This window comes from Erpetoichthys calabaricus, chromosome 7, assembly GCF_900747795.2.
Source record: "Erpetoichthys calabaricus chromosome 7, fErpCal1.3, whole genome shotgun sequence".
NCBI classification, from domain to species: domain Eukaryota; kingdom Metazoa; phylum Chordata; class Cladistia; order Polypteriformes; family Polypteridae; genus Erpetoichthys; species Erpetoichthys calabaricus.
In genome coordinates, this window is record NC_041400.2 from 184,939,530 (window position 1) to 184,959,983 (window position 20,454).

Here is a 20,454-nt window from a genome sequence, read left to right on the forward strand (position 1 = left end):
ATTTTAATTAGCTCTGCTGTTCCCATTTTCTGGTCGAAAGGCGTAATTACAGCAAGAGGTTAGTGCAAGCATCTGGAGTGTTGTTTCTCATGTCGGCCCACTGAGCTCACATTTCAGATCAAGACCCTTCCATTGAAGCACCCCCACCCCTGATTAAAGCGTGTGTGTATTTGTTGGTTGACAACTGTTGCCAATTTAGAGACATCTGAAAATGTAAAGGGAAGCAGATGACATCGTTACTTTAGCTAACAAAATGTTTTCAAATTGCTCCATTAATTGCATCCTGTCTAAGAGTTCAGAGCAATCATGAAATTAACTGTGCAAGTTGTCAAGAGGGTCACCTGCCCAGGGGGCACACTCATTCTGAGAGATACTTGGTGAGTTTTGGGTAGAGCGGATGGCAAAAAACAACAGAAAGAAGGGAACAGAGTAGGAGAGACAGAGTGAGAGAGATACAGTAAATCAGGACCAGGATAGAAGATCCCGGTCCTGAAAAATGGAGCACAATCCTCGTGTAGGTATATCAGGCTAAGGAGGAAGACCACATGCAAGTGACCTGAACACTATGGCACTACAAGGGAGAGTTGGTACGACTTCCAGTAGCTGCACAGTGCCACAAGGACGCACACACCATTCTGGTATGTCTCCAGGTAATGGAAGAGAGAGACGCTCGATAACCAGCTTTAACAGCAAAGTGTCACAAGGGGGAGCACATCACGTTGGTGAGCGTCATTAGAACATTAGAAAAAATCGTGACGTGAACAGGCCATTCAGCCCAACAAGCTCGTCCATCCTATTCACCTTGTGACCGCTACTGCAGAGGGACATGGCAACCCTTCAGAAATCCACTCTTAAACAGTTTTTCAATGGGAAACAAACACACTCTTACAGCTCCTCTTTGTGGGTTCAGCTGCAGGCTTGCTGGCTTGTCGTGCGACGTGCTCCTCGCCCGGGGCTTCGAACATTTAAAAGACTGAGCCACAGCCATCCTGAGATTTCTCACTCTCTTGTCTCTCTTCCATCAGACTCCCTCTGCTCTGGTCCCTGCTTCCGGGCCACTGGACCCCACTGATGAAGGAGACTTTGTGTTTTTTTGAGCAGGAGTTGGGCCGATGTGTCAAGTTTGAGAGCTGTTCCTTGTGAGGCCAGATCACACTGAAAGAGACTTGTGTTTGTAACTGGCAAAACAGCAATAAAGATTCTACTCCTTGGAAAACCTGCTGTACAACCTACATTGTCCAAAGTAACACTGCGTCTATACTGTATCTGAAGGTCCCTAATGCCTTACTCTCCATCACACCACTTGCTAATATATTCCATGTGTCTAAGGTCTTTGTGTGAAGATAAACTTTCTAGGATTTGCAAAATCTGCCCTTGACAAGTTTCCAACCGTGCTCCTATTTTCTTGTTGCAGAATTTAAATTAAATTAAGAACTGGAATCTACTGTACTGATTTCTTTCATACTTTTTAACACTTCCATCATGTCCTCTCTTAATCTCTGCTTGTTTAAGCTGAAAAAGTTCAACTCTTTCAATATCTTCTCATCGCTCATACCACAAAGTTCTGGAATCAACATGGTCACTCTCTTGTCTAGCACTGAAAGGTCTTTTTCATAATATGGAGTCCAAAACTGCATGCACTACTCCAGATGGGGCCTCATCAGGGTCTTATACAACTTAAGCATAACCTCACTTACGTTGTCTTGTACTCCACAGTTCATGATATAGTATATAACCGAACATCCTGTGAGACATCTTGATGTGCAATGACAACCCCCTGTTATTCTGTTGTTTAGATAGATAGATAGATAGATAGATAGATAGATAGATAGATAGATAGATAGATAGATAGCAGTGCCCACCATCATCCCAAGCTGTTTCTTAACTTCGGCCAAATTATTTCAATTACAAACTGTTATGGGGACATTTTGTGTTGTAGCTCTAAAGAAAAGGTGACCTCAGTGACTTGTTCCATCATCGAAAGTCTGGATTTTAATGTATTGTATAAATTTGGATTGGGTTGCATTATTCTGTGTAATAACTGCATTTGGTAATTCTTGTAGGTATTTGACTGCCATTTTCTACCTGATGAAGTGAAATACACACACTATGGCTGCCCAATTCTGGATGAAGATCGTGTCATGGTTCGACTTTACAGGTATGTACAGTAAAGCCAAAAATGTCAGGGCTCCAGCTGAGTCACTCAATCAGATTCCCAGAGTTGTCCCCTCTAAGCCATTCCTGTGTTTGTGCTTTGGGTCATTGTCTTGTGGAAAGGTGACCATTTGGTCCAGTGTGATGTTCAAAGCATTCATTGTTAAGGATATCTCTGTACTTTGCTCCTTTCAGCTTTCCTTCAACCCTCACCAAGGCTGAAAAGCAACTTTCAGCAAGAGCTGCCACCACCATGCTTCACGGCCGGCATGGTATTGCACAGGTGATGAGTAGTTTTCTCCAGAAGTGATGCTAATCTTGGCTTCATCAGACAAGAGAATCTTGTTTCCCACCATCCAAGAGTCCTTTAGGTTTCTTTTTGCAAACTCCCAAGTGGGCTTCCATGTATTATGAAGAGGCATTTGCTTCTCTACCCTGTCATAAAGCCCACATTGGTGGAATGTCACATTGAAGGTTTCCATTACTGTAAGCTTCTCCTCTCTCCACATAAGTTCCCTGGAGCTCACCTGGTGTGACAATTAGAGATTCATGTTTACCACTCTTACCAAGGTTGTTCTCCCACAATGGCTTATTTTGGCCAGGTGATCAGATTCAGGACGAGTCATGGTTGTTTCCAAAGTTCTTTTATTTAAGCCAACTGTGCTCTTGGGAACCTTTTAGAACATTAGAACAATTTAGACAAGAACAGACCATTCAGCCTAACAAAGCTCGCCAGTCCTATCCACTTATTTCTTCCAAAAAAACATCAAGTCAAGTTTTGAAAGTCCCTAAAGTCTTACTGTCTACCACACTACTTGGTAGTTTATTCCAAGTGTCTATCATTCTTTGTGGGAAGAAAAACTTCTTAATATTTCTGTGAAATTGACTTTGTTCCTGTATTCTTCATTTTAAAATAATGATCCACTGGAATAATTCCCTTCTTAATTTTAAACACTTCTAATATGTCACCTCTTAATCTTCTTTTACTTAAACTGTAAAGGCTCAGCTAATTTTAATCTTTCCTCATAACTCATCCCCTGTAGCCCCTGAATCAGCCTAGTTGCTCTTCTATGGACCTTTTCTAGTGCTGCTATGTCCTTTTTTTAGCCTGGAGACCAAAACTGCACACAGTACTCAAGATGAGGTATCACCAGTGTGTTGTAAAGGCTGAGCAGAACCTCCTGTGACTTGTACTCCACACATCAAGGGTGCTATATAACCTGACATTCTGTTAGCCTTCTTAATGGCTTCTGAACACTGTCGGGAAGTCGATAGCTTAGAGTCCACTATGACTCCTAAATTCTTCTCATAAGGTGTACTCTCGAGTTTCCGAAAGCCCATTGTGTATTCAAACCTCACTTTTTTACTTCCTATGTGTAATACTTTACATTTACTGACATTACATTTCATCTGCCACAAATCTTCCCAAGCCTGTATGCTATCCAAGTCCTTCTGTAATGATATAACGGATTCCAAATTATCTGTTAATCCAACTATCTTGGTATCATCTGTCATCAATCATTTATATCTATTAAAAATTGCAGCGACCCCAGCACTGCCCCCCTGCTGGACACCCCTCTTAACATTGGCCAATCCTGAAGATGTTCCTCGCACCATCACCCTCTGCTTCCTGTGTCTGAGCCAATTCTGTACCCATCTACAAACATCAGCCTGAACTGCCACTTCTTTAAGTTTGATGCCCAACCTCTCATGTGGCACCTTATCAAAACCTTCAATGCTGTAGACTTTCTGTGTAGTCGTCTCTAAATGTGTGCCTCAACGCAATCCCATCTCTGAGCTCTGCAGGCATCTCCTTCAACCTCGTGGCTTAGTTTTTAACTGAACTATGGGACCTTCTGTAGAGAAGTGTGTGTCTTTCCTAATCATGTCCCATCAGTGATCACAGGTGGACTCCAAACAAAATGCAGAAACATCACAGTTTGATCAGTAGAATGGGATACGCTTGAGCCGTACTTCTGGTGTTCATAGCAAAGGGTCAATGTGAGTACCTGTGTCAATGTGACATTTCAGCATTTCATTTTTTTTTAAATTGCAAACAAGTCTGAAATCTTTTTATTCACTTTGTCATTCTGGAGTATTGAGTGTTGCATGAAGAAATAAGAAATTAATTTAAACAATTTTAGCACAAGGGATAACAAAAATTGAAAAAGTGAAGGGGTCTGAATACTTTCTGAATCCTCTGTATGTCTCTTACAGTTTAGCAAGGGTTGTATCCCGGACTTATATAAATTGTTCTTTTATGGGTTATGTCAATCTTTTCTCAGATGTTATTTCGTATCTTGTGTAATTATTCATGTTCTTGACCATTATGTGCTGAATATTAGTTTATTTGTTGTGTTGATTATACAGTGCCCTCTGTAATGTTTCAGACCAAGACACATTTTTCCTCAAATTCCCCCTCTGCTCCACAATTTAAAATTACAAATTAAACATTAAATCATTTTCTACCCTTTTTCTACACAGCCCCCCCAACCACAGGCCACACAGGAGTTTATCAAAGCTAAAAAATGGAAAATTCATGAATGGCCAAGCCAGTCACCTGATTTAAATCCACTTGAGCAGGCCTTCCATATGCTGATGAGAAAAATTAAGGGGACAAGCCCCCAAAATAAGCATTAGAGACTCAGCAGAACATCACCAGAGAAGAACCTCAGTACCTGGTGACGTATATAAATTGCAGACTTTAAGCAGTCATTGCATGTGAGGGATATGCAACAAAGTCCTAAATATGACAATGGCTTTGGTAGACCTGCCATTGCTGTATCCCAATCATTATGGTGCCCTGAAATGAGGGAACATGTAGAAAATGTCTACAAATCCCCTTAAACGAAAGCCTGCAATGTGCACTTTAATCATGTCTGAATTGTTGGATGCAGATGACATGGTGACCCATAACATACTGCTGAGGCCACACAGGAGTTTTTTAAAGCTAAAAAATGGAAAATTCTCACCCGGTTTAAAACCAGTTGAGCAGGCATTCTCCCATATGTAGAAGAGAAAACATAGGGGGACAAGCCCACTTTACAAGCAGGAGCTGAAGATGGCTGCAATAGGGGGCTTGTCAGAGCATCACCTGGTGAAGTCTATGAATCGCAGACTTCAAACAGTCATTGCATGCGAGAGATATGTGACAAAGTCCTAAATATGACAATGGCTTTAATAGACCTGCCATTGCTTTGTGCCAAACATTATGGTACCTGGACGTGGGGAGACCATGTCGAAAACGTTTTGTCATTTCTACATGGTGTGACCAGAATGTATGAAAATCCCCCTAAATTAAAGTCTGCAATGTGTACTTTAATCATAAGTTTGAATTGATTGATTTGTAGTTTTAAACCATGGAGCAGCAGGGTGCAACCAGGAAAAATTATTATGGAGGGCACTGAGTGTTTAGTTATGTGCCCTATCCCATTAAGTTAGAGTTTCAGGTGGGGGCACCATGACAGACCACTTGAAGGATTGCCATTCATAGGTTTAGTATTTAAGTCCAGGCAGTTGCTCAGCCTGTCAAATCAGCTTTAAGTTTTGGAGTGGTGTGTACATGTGTGGATCATCTGCTTTCATTGATCATTTGCTCACTTTTGCGGATTTTGCCTTAAATTTACATATGGGGACTTGTTTTTCTTGGATTGCCTTTTAACTTTACCCTTTATTGTATGTTATCTTCTTTTAACTCCTTGTTCTTCTCAATTTGTTTATAGAAATAAACTCTTCATTTATAAAGATTTTTTGGATGCGTTTGTCTTTTCATGCCAGAGGTTTTATGGTTTCCTCTCTCTCGAAGGGCATTTTTTGTGTATTTTTGAACATTTAAATGTATTCGTGAATTTTAAAAGTTATGAAGCCTACCTATTGAGTTTGGGGTCTGGCATCCTGAGAAGAAGCCTGTTTTGAGTTGATCAGGCCAGTGCTGGTCTGGTTTTAACGGTTTTATGTGTGAAAAAAAGACAGCAGTGTGTTGCATTTCTTGCCCAGGTTTCTGTGTTTTAATTTAATTATTTTGCAATCTATTTACGGAGTCAGGACTTTTTTGTGCATTTATTCTGACTAGGGTTCCTGATATACCTAGTGGGCTTTCACAATTGCTCTTCTTTAGCTTAGATAGCTTTTGATCATTGCTTTCTTTTTTTGACCTTCCCTCAAACATCTCCCAGTCTCAGTACAACCTTACCATTCTTTGTCACCTGCCTTATGCTGTCAGAACAGACACTGGGCTACTCCGTTGTGTACGCTCAATTTAAATTTCAGTGTGACCCTTCTTAAACCTGGTGTGGTTCATGGAAATCATAAAGCTGGCATATAATTAAAAATACTAATGAGTTTAATTCAGCTGGTTTTTGCTTTCAGGTTCACCACAACTGAAACTTTCACAGAAGTCTTCACTCTTCATGTGAAGTTGATGGAACCAGACTGTAACATGATTAAGCTGGGACCCCAGGTGCTCGAGGTGCCGGAATTTCATGGCCTGTCTCAAGTAATTGATAGTAACGTGTTGTCCTTCGACTATGAGCATACGCCGAATCTGGAGTGTACCATAAGAGTGGCCACTCAGGAGTCACTGCTTCCTGCACATGGACAGTTGGTCATTGGAGAACCAGAAAGAACAGAGCCAAGAGGGGATGTGCCACACAGCTTTGGACCACCACGACAAAGAATAAGTACGATATCCATCCATTCATCCATTATCCAATCCGCTATATCCTAACACAGGGTCATGGGGTCTGCTGGAGCCAATCCCAGCCAACACAGGGCACAAGGCAGGAACCAATCCTGGGCAAGGTGCCAACCCACCACAGGGCATGTTTATCAATTAGTTTCTCTTAATGTTGTATAGCACTGATCATGGATATGACTTTGTTAAGTAGTATTACTTCTTAGGACATACTTTTGTTTAAACTAACAAAACAAGTGTATTTAGGTTATATTTAACTAATGTGATTGATCCTTGATTAATCACCTTGATACAAGAGCTAATGTATGTAAATACAGAAAACTGAATGGAACTAAAAGGCTTTTGCAAAACAAACATGTGTAACTATAAATAATATACTGTATATAGGATACAGGATATACCGTCCCAGTGATACCCTTCAGTCTGCCATTCCTGGACAACACTCATCATCCCTACCAAGGCCCAATTCCCTCCCTTAGATAGAGACTTGATGTGCCACATACTCTACTCTTGCTTTCACACACCATGTTCACAGTGCCTCCTGTCCTTATATATATATATATATATATATATATATATATATATATATATATATATACTGTATATCATCACATCTTATCTTCTTATCTTGATTTCCTGATTAGAGTCACAGTTATTTTATTATTTATATTAGCCGTCCCCCACGGCTCCGCCCACGTAATAGTGAAACGGAGGCTGGTGCATGAGTGAGGAGGGCCCCACCCAGCTCCCCACTCCTGACGTCACGCTTCCCCCTCCCCTCAGCACACAACCTCTGTCTTGGATTAGCACAAACATATCGCTCCTGCAAGCGAACTATGATTCTTAGCGCGATGAGAGAAGTCGCAAAATCAACCGGAATGTTCAAGCAAATTCTAGAAAAAAACCTGATCTAAATCTGTTAAGTAGTTCTCTCATTCGCTAGCTAAGTGGAGGTAAGGAACACCCCGAGGCTGGCGTGTGAGTGAGGAAGGCCCCTCTTCTCGGCCCGCTGCATGCTTCTCAGATTCGCGCAAGTAAATCAGTACTGCAAGTGAACTATGATACATAGCGATAATGACAGAAGTTGCAAAATCAACCGGAATGTTCAAGCAAATTATAGAAAAAGCCCAATCTAAATCCGTTAAGTAGTTCTCTTGTGAAAAACGGATAGACATTGGATTTTATATATACAGAGATAGTGCATATGCTAAATTGGTGAGGCAGGATCAAGCATGAGCCAAACATGCACCAAAGGAAAATTTTCAGTCCAAGTTTGTTTTAAAAAAAGGTTTTAGTGAAAATTCAAAGCAAACAGTTCACACAAAAATGGAGAAAAAAGTTGTTACACACGCAGAATAGAAGGCAAAAAAAGGAAAAAATGTTTCTTCTTGAAACTTTTTCTTGTTAAACTTAAGTTGTTTTCTGTACTTAAAGATGAGTTGTTTCTCTGTGCTTTATTAATATATTCAGCATGCTCTATACATACAGCACTTCACGTTCAAATGAGCACATTATGTTACATACAACAGGGCACGGTTTGAAACTGTGTGCCCTCCATGCCTTACCTACGGCAAGGCAGATCACTAACTGAGACTAATCAGTAGTCAGAGGAACAAGAAATCGTTAGAATATAATATTTCACTTCAGCTTGTGGGGGTTATAATAAACCCTCCCATATACAATGCACTAATATACAGTATAGGCAAACATAGCTAAGAAAATGCTGCTATCAACTTAACATAACTGAAGTTAGTGGCTCTTACACACACACACACATATATATATATATATTGTCACACACGTGTGGTTTAGGAGACAGCCAAAGGGCTTAAATACAGGTAATTCCATGCCAGGCCAGGGGGTGGCGGAGTGCACTAATTTTCCCTCTCAATCTGTTGCAGACCATTCTAGGGAAATCCCGCCCGGCTCTGGGGCAGCCAATGACGTTCCTTCCGGTTCCGGGGCTGATGACATCACTTCCTTAGCTGGCCTTTAAAAGCCGCCATACTGTCTGAAGAAGTCAGTTCTGTTTTGGACTCGGTTGAATGAACATGTATGCCAATTTTGATCTCTTTTGCAGCCGTAATGGATTAAATGGGTGGCTGCCCCAAACCTTCTTGATGTCTCATGGTCGTTCTTGTGACAACATATATACAGTATATATAGTGGAACTTGACCCGGACACAGACAGGCAGACATGTTTTAATCACCACCACACGTTTATTTATACTACTAATATTTACAAACCCCAATCTTCCCCAAAGTCCAGGCCAACCACTCTGCCTCTTCGGACCGCCTCCTTCTCTCTTTCTTGCACCTTGTCCTACTTCCTCCCGACTCCAGCCTCGAATGAAGGCAGGCGGCCCCTTTTATCCGTACCCGGATGTGTTCCAGGTGTGCACCGGCAATCCCACGGACACGCCCCAGTGTGGACTCCGGGTGTTCCCTCTCTTCTTCCCCCCAGCACTTCCTGGTGTGGCGGAAGTACTGGGGTCCAGGGTCCTTCAGGCAGGGGGACACCCCCTGGCGGTGACCACGGGCCCTTATAGGGTTAGGCTTCCAAGCCCTGTACTCGTGGCCCCCAATACAACCAGGGCGGACGCCCCCTCGCGGTCTGGAGGAGGAATGAGCCCTCCTCCTGTCTTCCTGGGTGTCCCGGCCAGGCATGAGCCCCGTCCGGGTGCCACAATATATATATATGGGAATCTATAAACAAATACATGCTATATACATTCTGCATTACACATACATATAGAGTATACAGTATATATATATATATAACTTACCAGGTGTCATCATCATAGGAAAATGATTAGACATACAGGAATCAAAGGCAATATAGGGCTGGTGAAGAGTGGAGGTGGAGGTGGAGGGGGAGGTTGTAAGGGAGTGGGGGGGGGGGGGGATTAGTAAGGTGAGGTTCAGGGGGTGTTGGTCATAAAGTCTTTTTTATTATTTGAGTGTTCTTCTTTTTAACCCTGCACATGCTGAGTTCATGGCCAAATATCTGTTCATAGCCTTTTCATTTGAGAGCCACGATTCAGCCAGCTCTCTAGCACTCTTAGTATTAGCCCTGAATTTTACTTGCACCATGTTCCAGTCTAACTTGTGTTTGGTTGGACTTGTATCTGCTCATATCAGGGATCGTGGGTCCTTCCTTCTGACAGCATTGCGATGTTCTTGGATGCGTTTTATGAGTGTCTTATACAGTATGTTTGTCCCATGTATACCACAAGGCATGCACTCTATGTTATATTGTATACTGCATTCTGTGATGATTTCTTGCTTTTGGCATTAAAAAGAACAGTCCGCAGAGTGTTTGCAGGTTTATGCTCTATTTTAATGCCTGATTTAGACCACTGAAATAGGGAGTTGTCAAATAGGATGTGAGATCAGGTCAGAATCGATTGTTTGCTGAACACTAAAATGTTGGGATCTCTTGGAGAAATTTTCCATTAACATGTTTCCAACTGTGTCCCCGTGTTCTTGATGAACTTATTTTAAAGTCACAGTCTCGATCCACTGTACTAATTCCCTAAATAATTTTAAACACTTCAGTCATGTCTCCTCTTCATCTTCTTTTGCTTAAACTGTAAAGGCTCAGCTCTTTAAATCTTTCCTCATAACTCATCCATGCAGTGGCGTAGCTCGAGTTCACACCACTCGGGGCGGGCTGGGGCAGGGCTTCAATTTACAGCCCTCCAACGTATCTGAATATGTTAACTTATTTAAATAGAAAATGAAAATGACATATTGAGAAAAATTAAGATACATTTTGCATAGATTTATTTATATATAGAGAAACAGCAATATTTTTTTCACATATAATTATTTATAAGAATCAACTAGACAAGAATATAGTACAGACGCACTGATAAGCCGTGTTCTGATTATTAGTTTAATATAATTACGCTGCGAAAACCAGAACCGGTGTGGTGTGCAAGTGATAGGTGGGGATGAGCAAGAACGCATTCGGATTGATAACGAAACAAAATTATACATTGTGAATTAGTTGTTTATGTTCCTAGAAATTAGTATCAGTGTAATGTTTCTGTTTATTTTTGTTATTGCCTCATAAATTTCAACTGCCGTGTCTGATTCTGTCACAGAAGGACCGTCTGAAAATTATTTTTGAAGCATTTGAGGATGAAAATCAGAAAATTTGACTTATTTTCATTCATGAGTGATATTTTTCCGAACCCTGCTGCTTACACGTGAAGTGTTCTGAGCCTTTTGGCCAATAATGCCGCCCCCAAAAATGTGCCGACTGGGGCGGACCACCCCCTCCGCCTGCTCCTAGCTACGCCACTGCATCCATGGTAGCACTGAATCAGCTTAGTTGCTCTTCTCTGGACTTTTTCTAGTGCTGCTATGTCCTTTTTGTGACCTAGAGACCAAAACTGCACCCAGTACCCCAGATGAGGCCTCACCAGTGCATTATAAAGCTTGAGCAAAACCTCCTTGGACTTGTACTGCACACATCAAGGCGCTATATAACCTGACACTCTGATAGCCTTCTTAATGGCTTCTGAACACTGTCTGGCAGTTGATAATGACGCGTCCACTACAACTCCTAAATCCTTCTCATAAGGCGCACCTTCAAGATTCAGACCTCCCATTGTGTATTGAAATGTAACATTTTTACTTCATTAATGTAATACTTTAGTACAAATCTCATACTAAATGGCATATAACAGAGACACGTGCATTGCGTTTGTCATTCCAATAGATGGCGTATCACAACCATTTTTAGTAATTTGATTAGACAGGAGTCCCCGTGGACTATGATGTTTGCTGATGACATTGTGATCTGTAGCGAGAGTAGGGAGCAGGTTGAGGAGACCCTGGAGAGGTGGAGATATGAGGAGGAGAGGAGAGGAATGAAAGTCAGTAGGAACAAGACAGAATACATGTGTGTAAATGAGAGGGAGGTCAGTGGAATGGTGAGGATGCAGGGAGTAGAGTTGGCGAAGGTGGATGAGTTTAAATACTTGGGATCAACAGTACAGAGTAATGGGGATTGTGGAAGAGAAGTGAAGAAGAGAGTGCAGGCAGGGTGGAATGGGTGGAGAAGAGTGTCAGGAGTGACTTGTGACAGACGGGTATCAGCAAGAGTGAAAGGGAAGGTCTTCAGGATGGTAGTGAGACCAGCTATGTTATATGGGTTGGAGACGGTGGCACTGACCAGAAAGCAGGAGACAGAGCTGGAGGTGGCAGAGTTAAAGATGCTAAGATTGCATTGGGTGTGACGAGGATGGACAGGATAAGACATGAGGACATTTGAGGGTCAGCCCAAGTGGGATGGTTGGGAGACAAAGTCAGAAAGGTGAGATTGTGTTGGTTTGGACATGTGCAGAGGAGAGATGCTGGGTATATTGGGAGAAGGATGCTAAGGATAGAACTGCCAGGCAAGAGGAAAAGAGGAAGGCCTAAGAGAAGGTTTATGGATGTGGTGATAGAGAACATGCAGGCGATTGGTGGGACAGAGCAAGATGACGAGGACAGAAAGATATGGAAGAAGATGATCTGTTGTGGCAACCCTTAATGGGAGCAGCTGAAAGAAGAAGAAGAAGAAAAAGAAGAAGGAGGAGGAGGAGTAGGAGTAGGATGAACAAGAAGAAGAAGAGCAAGAAGAAGAAGAAGTCCTCTCGTGTGGGACTTCATTAAATGCCATCTGAAAATCAAAATAAATAATACGATCTGCTCCATTTTGATCGTATGCCTTTGTTGTTCCTTCATCCAAAACATTAGGTGAATACTAAAAACACGCTGACAGTTCAATAGCCCTCCTGTTCTTGTCATGTGCTGCTCCATCTTTTCCTTAATAACCCTTTCCCTCAATATACCCATGACACACATTAGTCTTACTGGCTTATAGTTACCTGGATCACCCCACTCATGTAATTGGATAATATTTTCTATGTTCCAGTCCTAAGAACTTTCCAAAAATATGTGTCAAGGATTTGTGTTATTTTACATCTTGTTGATTACTAAATTTCATTCCTTATCTTAGATTCTAATTGAAAATTCCCATTCCCTTCATCGAGAAGATCATTTAGGGCAGCGTTTCTCAACCTTTAAGTATATGAAACCTGAATTTTCATAACAGTTTTAATCGCACCCACTCTAATGTTTTTTTGAAAGGAGCCCACTAACACCAATTTGTTCTTTTTTAATTAATGATATATCATAGATGCATATTTTATTATACCTACTTAACTTTTATCGACATTTATCTAACTCTGTATTTATTTTTCTAGTATCAGAATGTAGTTTAAGTTAATTTCTTTTGGTTTCAATAGATGTATTTTTCAGATTTTCGATTCTTGTTTCCTTTTTTTCACATCTTTGCGCCCCCCTTTTTGTTACTTTGCGCCCCCCTAGGGGAGCCTGCCCCACAGTTTGAGAACCACTGATTTAGGGATTGTTGTGAAGAGGTAGGTGAGCTAGTCACATCTATCTTATTCAATGCTCACCCATCCATTCTAAGACATTGGTGATCACCATACAGGGTGAAGAGCTAGCATTCATTTGGAAAAGTGTGAAACTGTCATGGGGGAGAGGGGGGGTCTCATCATAATGACCAGTTTTATTACTGGGTAACAAATACACCTGCAATGAAATTCTGGGAGAAGCTGAAGGTCAAGGATTCTGTGCCTGCTTGGTCATCCGAGGGAGATGAGGAAAGGAGAGCAGATCTCGTTGAGATCCTTTTCTAAACTTGAACTTGAACTTTTAGTTCTTGATAGACGGCCGATATCTTTACCTGACCGGGACGCCGCCTTATAAGGATGGAAAGGGAGAGATAGCTTTTAAAGGCTGCTTTTCCCCCGAACTGCTACTTGGCAGCCCCCCTTGTATGGGAATTACTTTTTGTCAGCACAGCCCTGTTGGATTCCATGGATGCCGCAGGGGGAGCTGTGGAGCCCTACTTTGGTCTTCCACCACACCTGGGAGTAATTCTAGACCTCCCTAACGAGCCCCCTGGAGTACTCCTGGGTGCGGCTAAAAAGGAGCCAGCTGCCAAACAGAGACAAGCCAGAGTCGGGAGGAAGAGGCACGAAGCTTGCCTGTGGAGGAATGGAGACAGACAGAGAAGAGAGAATAGTGCTGTGTGCTTTGTACTGTGTCACTATGAGGAACGAGTGAGAAGCGGTTCCCCACTATAACAAATGTGTGTATTGGGCAAACTTGTGTTTCTGCCTGGTGGGGTATTTGAGGAGCTCTCACCAACTATAGAAAAACCTTGTACGTTACATCTTTCAAGTTTTCGGCAAATTGAGAATATGATGTCACCCCTCTAATTAACGGTTTTGAGATTTAATTTTTTCTTAGCTTCATGTACACAATATTTTTTTTATCACGAATCAACACCACCTACCATTTAAGTCACATGATCGTAATCCGCTGTTTTCATTGGTAGGTGGTCTTTCCCCATTGGTCAGTGGAGTTGCTGGGTTTTTGTCTTGAAGTATGTAAATTACTATTGTCACAAAAACGAGACATACTCAGATAAAGGTTTGGGGCAGCCACCCGTATAATCTGGTATCCTGGCTGCAAAAGTCGTTTTTATGTAAATAAACAGCGCTGATGTGCATACAATTGAGTCCAAGACAAGACTGAGGAATTAGGACAAAGGGCAGGGTTTTAAAGGGGAAGACAGGAAGTGAGGTCATAAGGATCAGGGACGTGTTTGTTCTCCATTGGTTCGGGCCCGAACGTGACGTCAAAGAGGCCGGAGACAGTAAGGTCTCCTTCCAATGGCTCGGTCCCGGAAATGATGTCACGAGAGCCAGGTGGAATCTCCCAGGAATGGTCTGCAGGTAAGAGAGAAAAAGAGTCAGTGCACTCTGCCACCTCCCGGCATATCTCAGAACTGCCGTCACTCAAGCCCTTTAGCTGCCTCCCATGCGCACGTGTGTGATACTATGTACATACTAGCTTCTTATAATAATAATAATAATAATAATAAGTTACATTTGTGAATTTCCCCTTGAGATTAATAAAGTATCTATCTATCTACAGTTAGGTCCATAAATATTTGGACAGAGATAACTTTTTTCTAATTTTGGTTCTGTACATTACCACAATGAATTTTAAATGAAACAACTCAGATGCAGTTGAAGTGCAGACTTTCAGCTTTAATTCAGTGGGGTGAATTTCTATATTAGAAATAACATAGTATATCTCCCCAACACTAAGGATCCTCCTAAACCCCAGTACCCCATAATAAACAAATTAAAGTCTTTCACTAGGATAGATTTACCTGATTTACATAAAATAATTTCTCAAATGAAACCCTCCACCTGTGCCCTTGACCCAATACCAACAAATTGTTTCAAAGAAGTATCGGGCGTGCTTAGTGATAATGTTCTTGACATTGTAAATTCGTCATTAGATACGGGGGTCTTCCCAGACTGTCTTAAGACTGCGGTAGTTAAACCCCTACTTAAGAAAAATAATCTCGATCCCTCTGCTCTTGAAAATTATAGACCCATCTCTAACCTGCCTTTCTTAAGTAAAATTCTAGAGAAGGCAGTCATTATACAGTTAAATGAGCACCTCAATAAACGTGCTATTCTTGATAAATTTCAGTCAGGTTTTAGAACAAATCACAGCACAGAAACTGCACTCGTTAAAGTAGTAAATGACTTGCAGGTAAATGCAGACAGAGGCCATTTATCTGTTCTCATCCTCTTAGATCTGAGTGCCGCATTTGACACCATTGATCATAATATTCTTAAGAATCGCCTTAGTCAATGGGTGAGCCTCTCTGGCAGTGTCTTAAACTGGTTTGAATCCTACCTGGCAGGGAGAAGATTCTTTGTTAGTTGTGGTAATTATAACTCAAAGACACATGATATTCTATATGGTGTTCCACAAGGCTCTATCCTGGGTCCACTGCTCTTCTCAATCTACATGCTTCCATTAGGTCAGATTATCTCAGGGCACAACGTGAGCTACCACAGCTATGCTGATGACACACAGCTGTATTTATCAATAGCACCTGATGACCCCAAATCTTTTGATTCGCTAACACAATGTCTAACCTGTATCTCAGAATGGATGAATAGTAACTTTCTCAAATTAAATAAAGAAAAAACCGAAATCTTAGTGATTGGCAATAATGGATACAATGAGGCTATTAGAAATAAACTGGATGCATTAGGATTAAAAGTCAAATCGGAGGTAAAAAGCTTAGGGGTAACCGTTGATTGTAATCTGAATTTTAAATCGCATATTAATCAGACCACTAGGACAACATTTTTTCACCTAAGAAACATAGCAAAAGTTAGACCTCTTATATCATCGAAAGATGCAGAGAAATTAGTTCATGCGTTTGTTTTCAGTCGGCTAGATTACTGTAACACACTCCTCTCAGGACTACCCAAAAAAGACATCAATCGTTTGCAACTAGTGCAGAATGCAGCTGCTAGAATCCTTACCAGGAAAAGAAAATCCGAACACATTTCTCCAGTTTTGATGTCACTACACTGGTTACCTGTGTCATTCAGAATTGACTTTAAAATTCTGCTTATGGTTTATAAAGCTTTAAATAATCTCGCCCCGGCTTATATATCGGAATGTCTGACACCTTATATTCCAAATCGTAACCTCAGATCCTCAACTGAGTGTCTCCTTAGAATTCCAAGAGCAAAACTTAAAAGAAGTGGTGAGGCGGCCTTCTGCTGTTATGCACCTAAAATCTGGAATAGCCTGCCAGTAGGAATTCGCCAGGCTAATACAGTGGAGCACTTTAAAAAACTACTGAAAACACATTATTTTAACATGGCTTTCTCATAACTTCACTGTAATTTAATCCTGATACTCTGTATATCTAATTCATTATAATAACTATTCATTCAAAATCTGTACTAACCCCTACTCTCTCTTCTGTTTCCTTTTCCGGTGTCCTGTTGGTGGTGGCGTGCGCCACCACCATCTACCCAAAGTACCATGATGTTCCAACAATGATGGATGGATTAAAAGCCAGAAGTCTGTATGACCATCAGCATCAAGTGACTCCGTGAAAAACCCGAACTACAAAGAGGACTATTTCATTTATGTTAGGTAGAATGCCCAAAGGGGACTGGGCGGTCTCGTGGCCTGGAACCCCTGCAGATTTTATTTTTTTCTCCAGCCTTCTGGAGTTTTTTTTTTGTTTTTTCTGTCCACCCTGGCCATCGGACCTTACTCCTTTCTATGTTAATTAATGTTGTCTTATTTTAATTTCTTATTTTGTCTTTTATTTTTCTTCTCTCCATTATGTAAAGCACTTTGAGCTACTTTTTGTATGAAAATGTGCTATATAAATAAATGTTGTTGTTGTTGTTCTATCTATCTATCTATCTATCTATCTATCTATCTATCTATCTATCTATCTATCTATCTATCTATCTATCTATCTATCTATCTATCTATCTATCTATCTATCTATCTATCTATCTATCTATCTATCTATCTTATTGAGGCCCTTTCATAAACCCAAGGTCGCTTTACATACAGAGTAAAAAAAAAGAAATTACACAGATGACAAAAGTTCATAGAAGTTTTCAGCTGAGATTTAAAAGTGCAGAAAAAAAAGAGCAATCTCTGAGAGACTGAGGAAGAGAGATCCAGAGTCAAGGTGCTATAGCACTGAAGGTCTGGTGTGTGGGACAGTAAGGAGATTACTGCTTGAGGACCTGAGAGAGCGACAAGGAGTGTAAGGAGCTCGGAGTGGAGTGAGGTAGAGGAGGGTATGGTTATGTAGGGCTTTGAAGGTGAGAAGCAGAATCTTGAATTTAATCCTTGATGGAACCGGTAACCAGTGAAACTGCAAGAGAACAGGGGAGATGTGAGCAAAACGCTTTGTGTGGCTGTGGAGTTCTGAATGTGCTGTAGCTTCTGTATCGATTTGGCAGTGAAGCAGATGAAGAGAGAATTACAGTAATCAATACGAGACATTATGAAACAATCAACCAGAGTCTGAGCATCACTAAAGGACAGAAGTGGACGGAGGTGGGCAATGTGATGGAGATGATAGAATGAAATTTTGGGAAGAGACCTAATGTGTAACTCAAAGTTAAGTGATGAATCAAACAAAACACCAAGATTTCTGACAACAGGAGCAGGTTTGACTAGCATACCATCAACAGAAATAGAGAAATTGAATGCCTTAGAAAGTTGGGATTTTGCACTTACCAGTAACACTTCAGTTTTATTGGCATTAAGTTTGAGAAAGTTATTTTCCTTCCATAGTTTAAGATCAGTGATGCAGTCAGTGAGTGTTGGGAGGTGAGTCTCTAGGAGAGTCTGTACTAAGATATAACTGTATATCGTCTGCATAACAGTGGAAGTTAAGGCCATGTCTGTGAATAATCTGACCCAAAGGGAGGATATAAAGTAGAAAGAGTAACGGCCCAGGGACTGATCCCTGAGGGACACCACGCGACACAGGTGAGGTGGAGGATTTATATCGGCCAAGTGTGACATAGGTATCGTGCTATGACTGGAATGAAGACATATTTGGCCATCACCTCTACCTTATAACATCAGGAAAGACCTAGTAACTCTAAAACTTTAAAAAACTCAATTTTGAAAAAAAATGTCAGTTGCTAGGTTTTTCCATTGCACGTGAGTGCTGTGCACCCCCTGGTGGTCACAATTGTCATGTTCAGTAATTGGTACAATATCCAAACCACTCAAATTCATTCATGGCATTGACATAATGTCCAAATAAAAATAACTTCAATGCACGGCTTAATAAAATGTCCTTATACTTTACAGTGACCAGTGCCATGTTAAACTGCAAAGACGGCAGCTGCTCCAAGGGTATGAAGTTGGTAGAGACAACAAAAGTCAACTGTCAAGATTTCCTGCTCATGGGTTTGAGGTACCAGCATCTGAGCCCTCCTTCACCTGCAGTTGACTACATAGCCATCAGGCTCGACCTCACCGACACCAGAAGTAGGACGACGCACAAGGCAGGTACTCTTGGACTCCGTTTTCTTGCTAAAGTTGTGGATTCCCCATCTTAATTTGTGCTTTGCTCTCTTCTAGTCAGAACACGCCTGGATTCCAGTCCATATTAAAAACGCCATCCCAAATCAACCTCCAAAAGCTTCATTCATGTCAATGTTCATCCTTGAAGTGGATCAGTTTATTCTAACCTCTCTAAGCACAGCCACTCTTGATGCGGAAGACAGTGAAACGCCCAAGGATCTGTTGGTCTTCAACATTACACGACCTCCCCAGCAAGGATATATTACACACCTCACGGACCACACCAAGCCAATTATTTCTTTCACTTGGAAAGACCTCAATGAAATTTTGATAGCCTATCAACCTCCGAATGGCAGCCACACAGAGAGAAGGAACTTTGAGGTGAGTGGAAGAAGGTTATCGAAATTTCACATTTTTTTTATCTAAGCAAGAACAACTCGTAGGAAGCATCGGGCCATTTGTAGACCATCTTAATCCAACTGGAGGGTGTTTGACATAATGCAGAAAAAAGCCCTGGGCTGTATGCCAGTCTTTCAGAAGGCACACTCACATAGCCAAGGCCATTTCAGTGTTTCAACTTAATCTATCCTGTTCATCATTATCACTTGTAGTGGTGCCCCCAGGAAAATGCTTATGGATGCACAGAAATTGCACAAACAGTATAGCTTTAATTGTCATTGAATTATGTACAATGAGGTTTAGTGGCAGCTTTCAGTATAATAATGTATAAATGTAAAAGCAAATAAGCAATAAATATGAAATAAATGAAGAAAAGTATAAATATAAACCTAAGCACAGCCTGTGCTAGCTATATAAAAACAATCCATAGAAAAAAAATATCCACCTTAATAATAGAATAAGTGTCTGTCTGTGTGTCCATCCTGTCACTGTTTCTCTGTCATTCCAACAGATGGTGCATCACAGACATTTTTAGTATTAAAATGAATTGCATGTGTCATTCCAACAGATGGTGCATCACAATTATTAACACTGCTTTTACAAATCCCATACCATAAGGTGTATAACAGAGTCATATGCATTGCATTTGTCATTCCATTTGAATATTTTTAGTAGTAAAATTCATTGCATTTGTTGTTCCACCAGATGACGCATCACAAACATTAACGCGGCTTATATGTAAAGAAAAGAGGAGAGGGCCCAAATTTGAACCCCGAGGAATGCCACAAACAAACAGTTCTGAAGACAATGTACAATCGCTGATGGTAACAGAGAAATTTCTATTTAACCAGTCATTCCAACAGATGGCACGTTACAATCATTAACACTGATTTTACTAACCCCGTTTTAAAAAGGCATAGAACAGAGACATATGCATTGCCTTTGTCATTCCAACTACGGCACATTACAAGCATTAGCACTGCTTTTACGAATCCAAAATCAAATGGCACATAACAGAGAAATATGCATTGCATTTGTCATTCCAACAGATGGCATGTCATAGTTATTAACACTGCTTTTACGGATCCAGTATCAAATGGCATATAACAGAGAAATATGCATTGCCTTTGTCATTCCAATAGATGGCACATCATACTCATTAATGCTGCTTTTACAAATCCCTTATCAAATGGAATATAACAGAGACATACAGTGGTGTGAAA

General features: G+C 41.0%; 1 protein-coding gene across 3 annotated transcripts in view; it reads left to right on the top strand.

Annotated features, from left to right (window-relative positions):
- Window positions 1–20,454, top strand: part of frem1a (Fras1 related extracellular matrix 1a) — a 265,369-nt gene that overhangs the window by 79,100 nt on the left and 165,815 nt on the right. For all 3 annotated transcript variants that reach the window (XM_051929875.1, XM_051929873.1, XM_051929874.1), the window contains exons 3-6: window positions 2,064–2,158; window positions 6,523–6,833; window positions 18,617–18,817; window positions 18,894–19,213. In XM_051929875.1, the coding sequence (XP_051785835.1) occupies window positions 2,064–2,158; window positions 6,523–6,833; window positions 18,617–18,817; window positions 18,894–19,213 (927 nt within the window). The remainder of the gene's footprint in view (window positions 1–2,063; window positions 2,159–6,522; window positions 6,834–18,616; window positions 18,818–18,893; window positions 19,214–20,454) is intronic.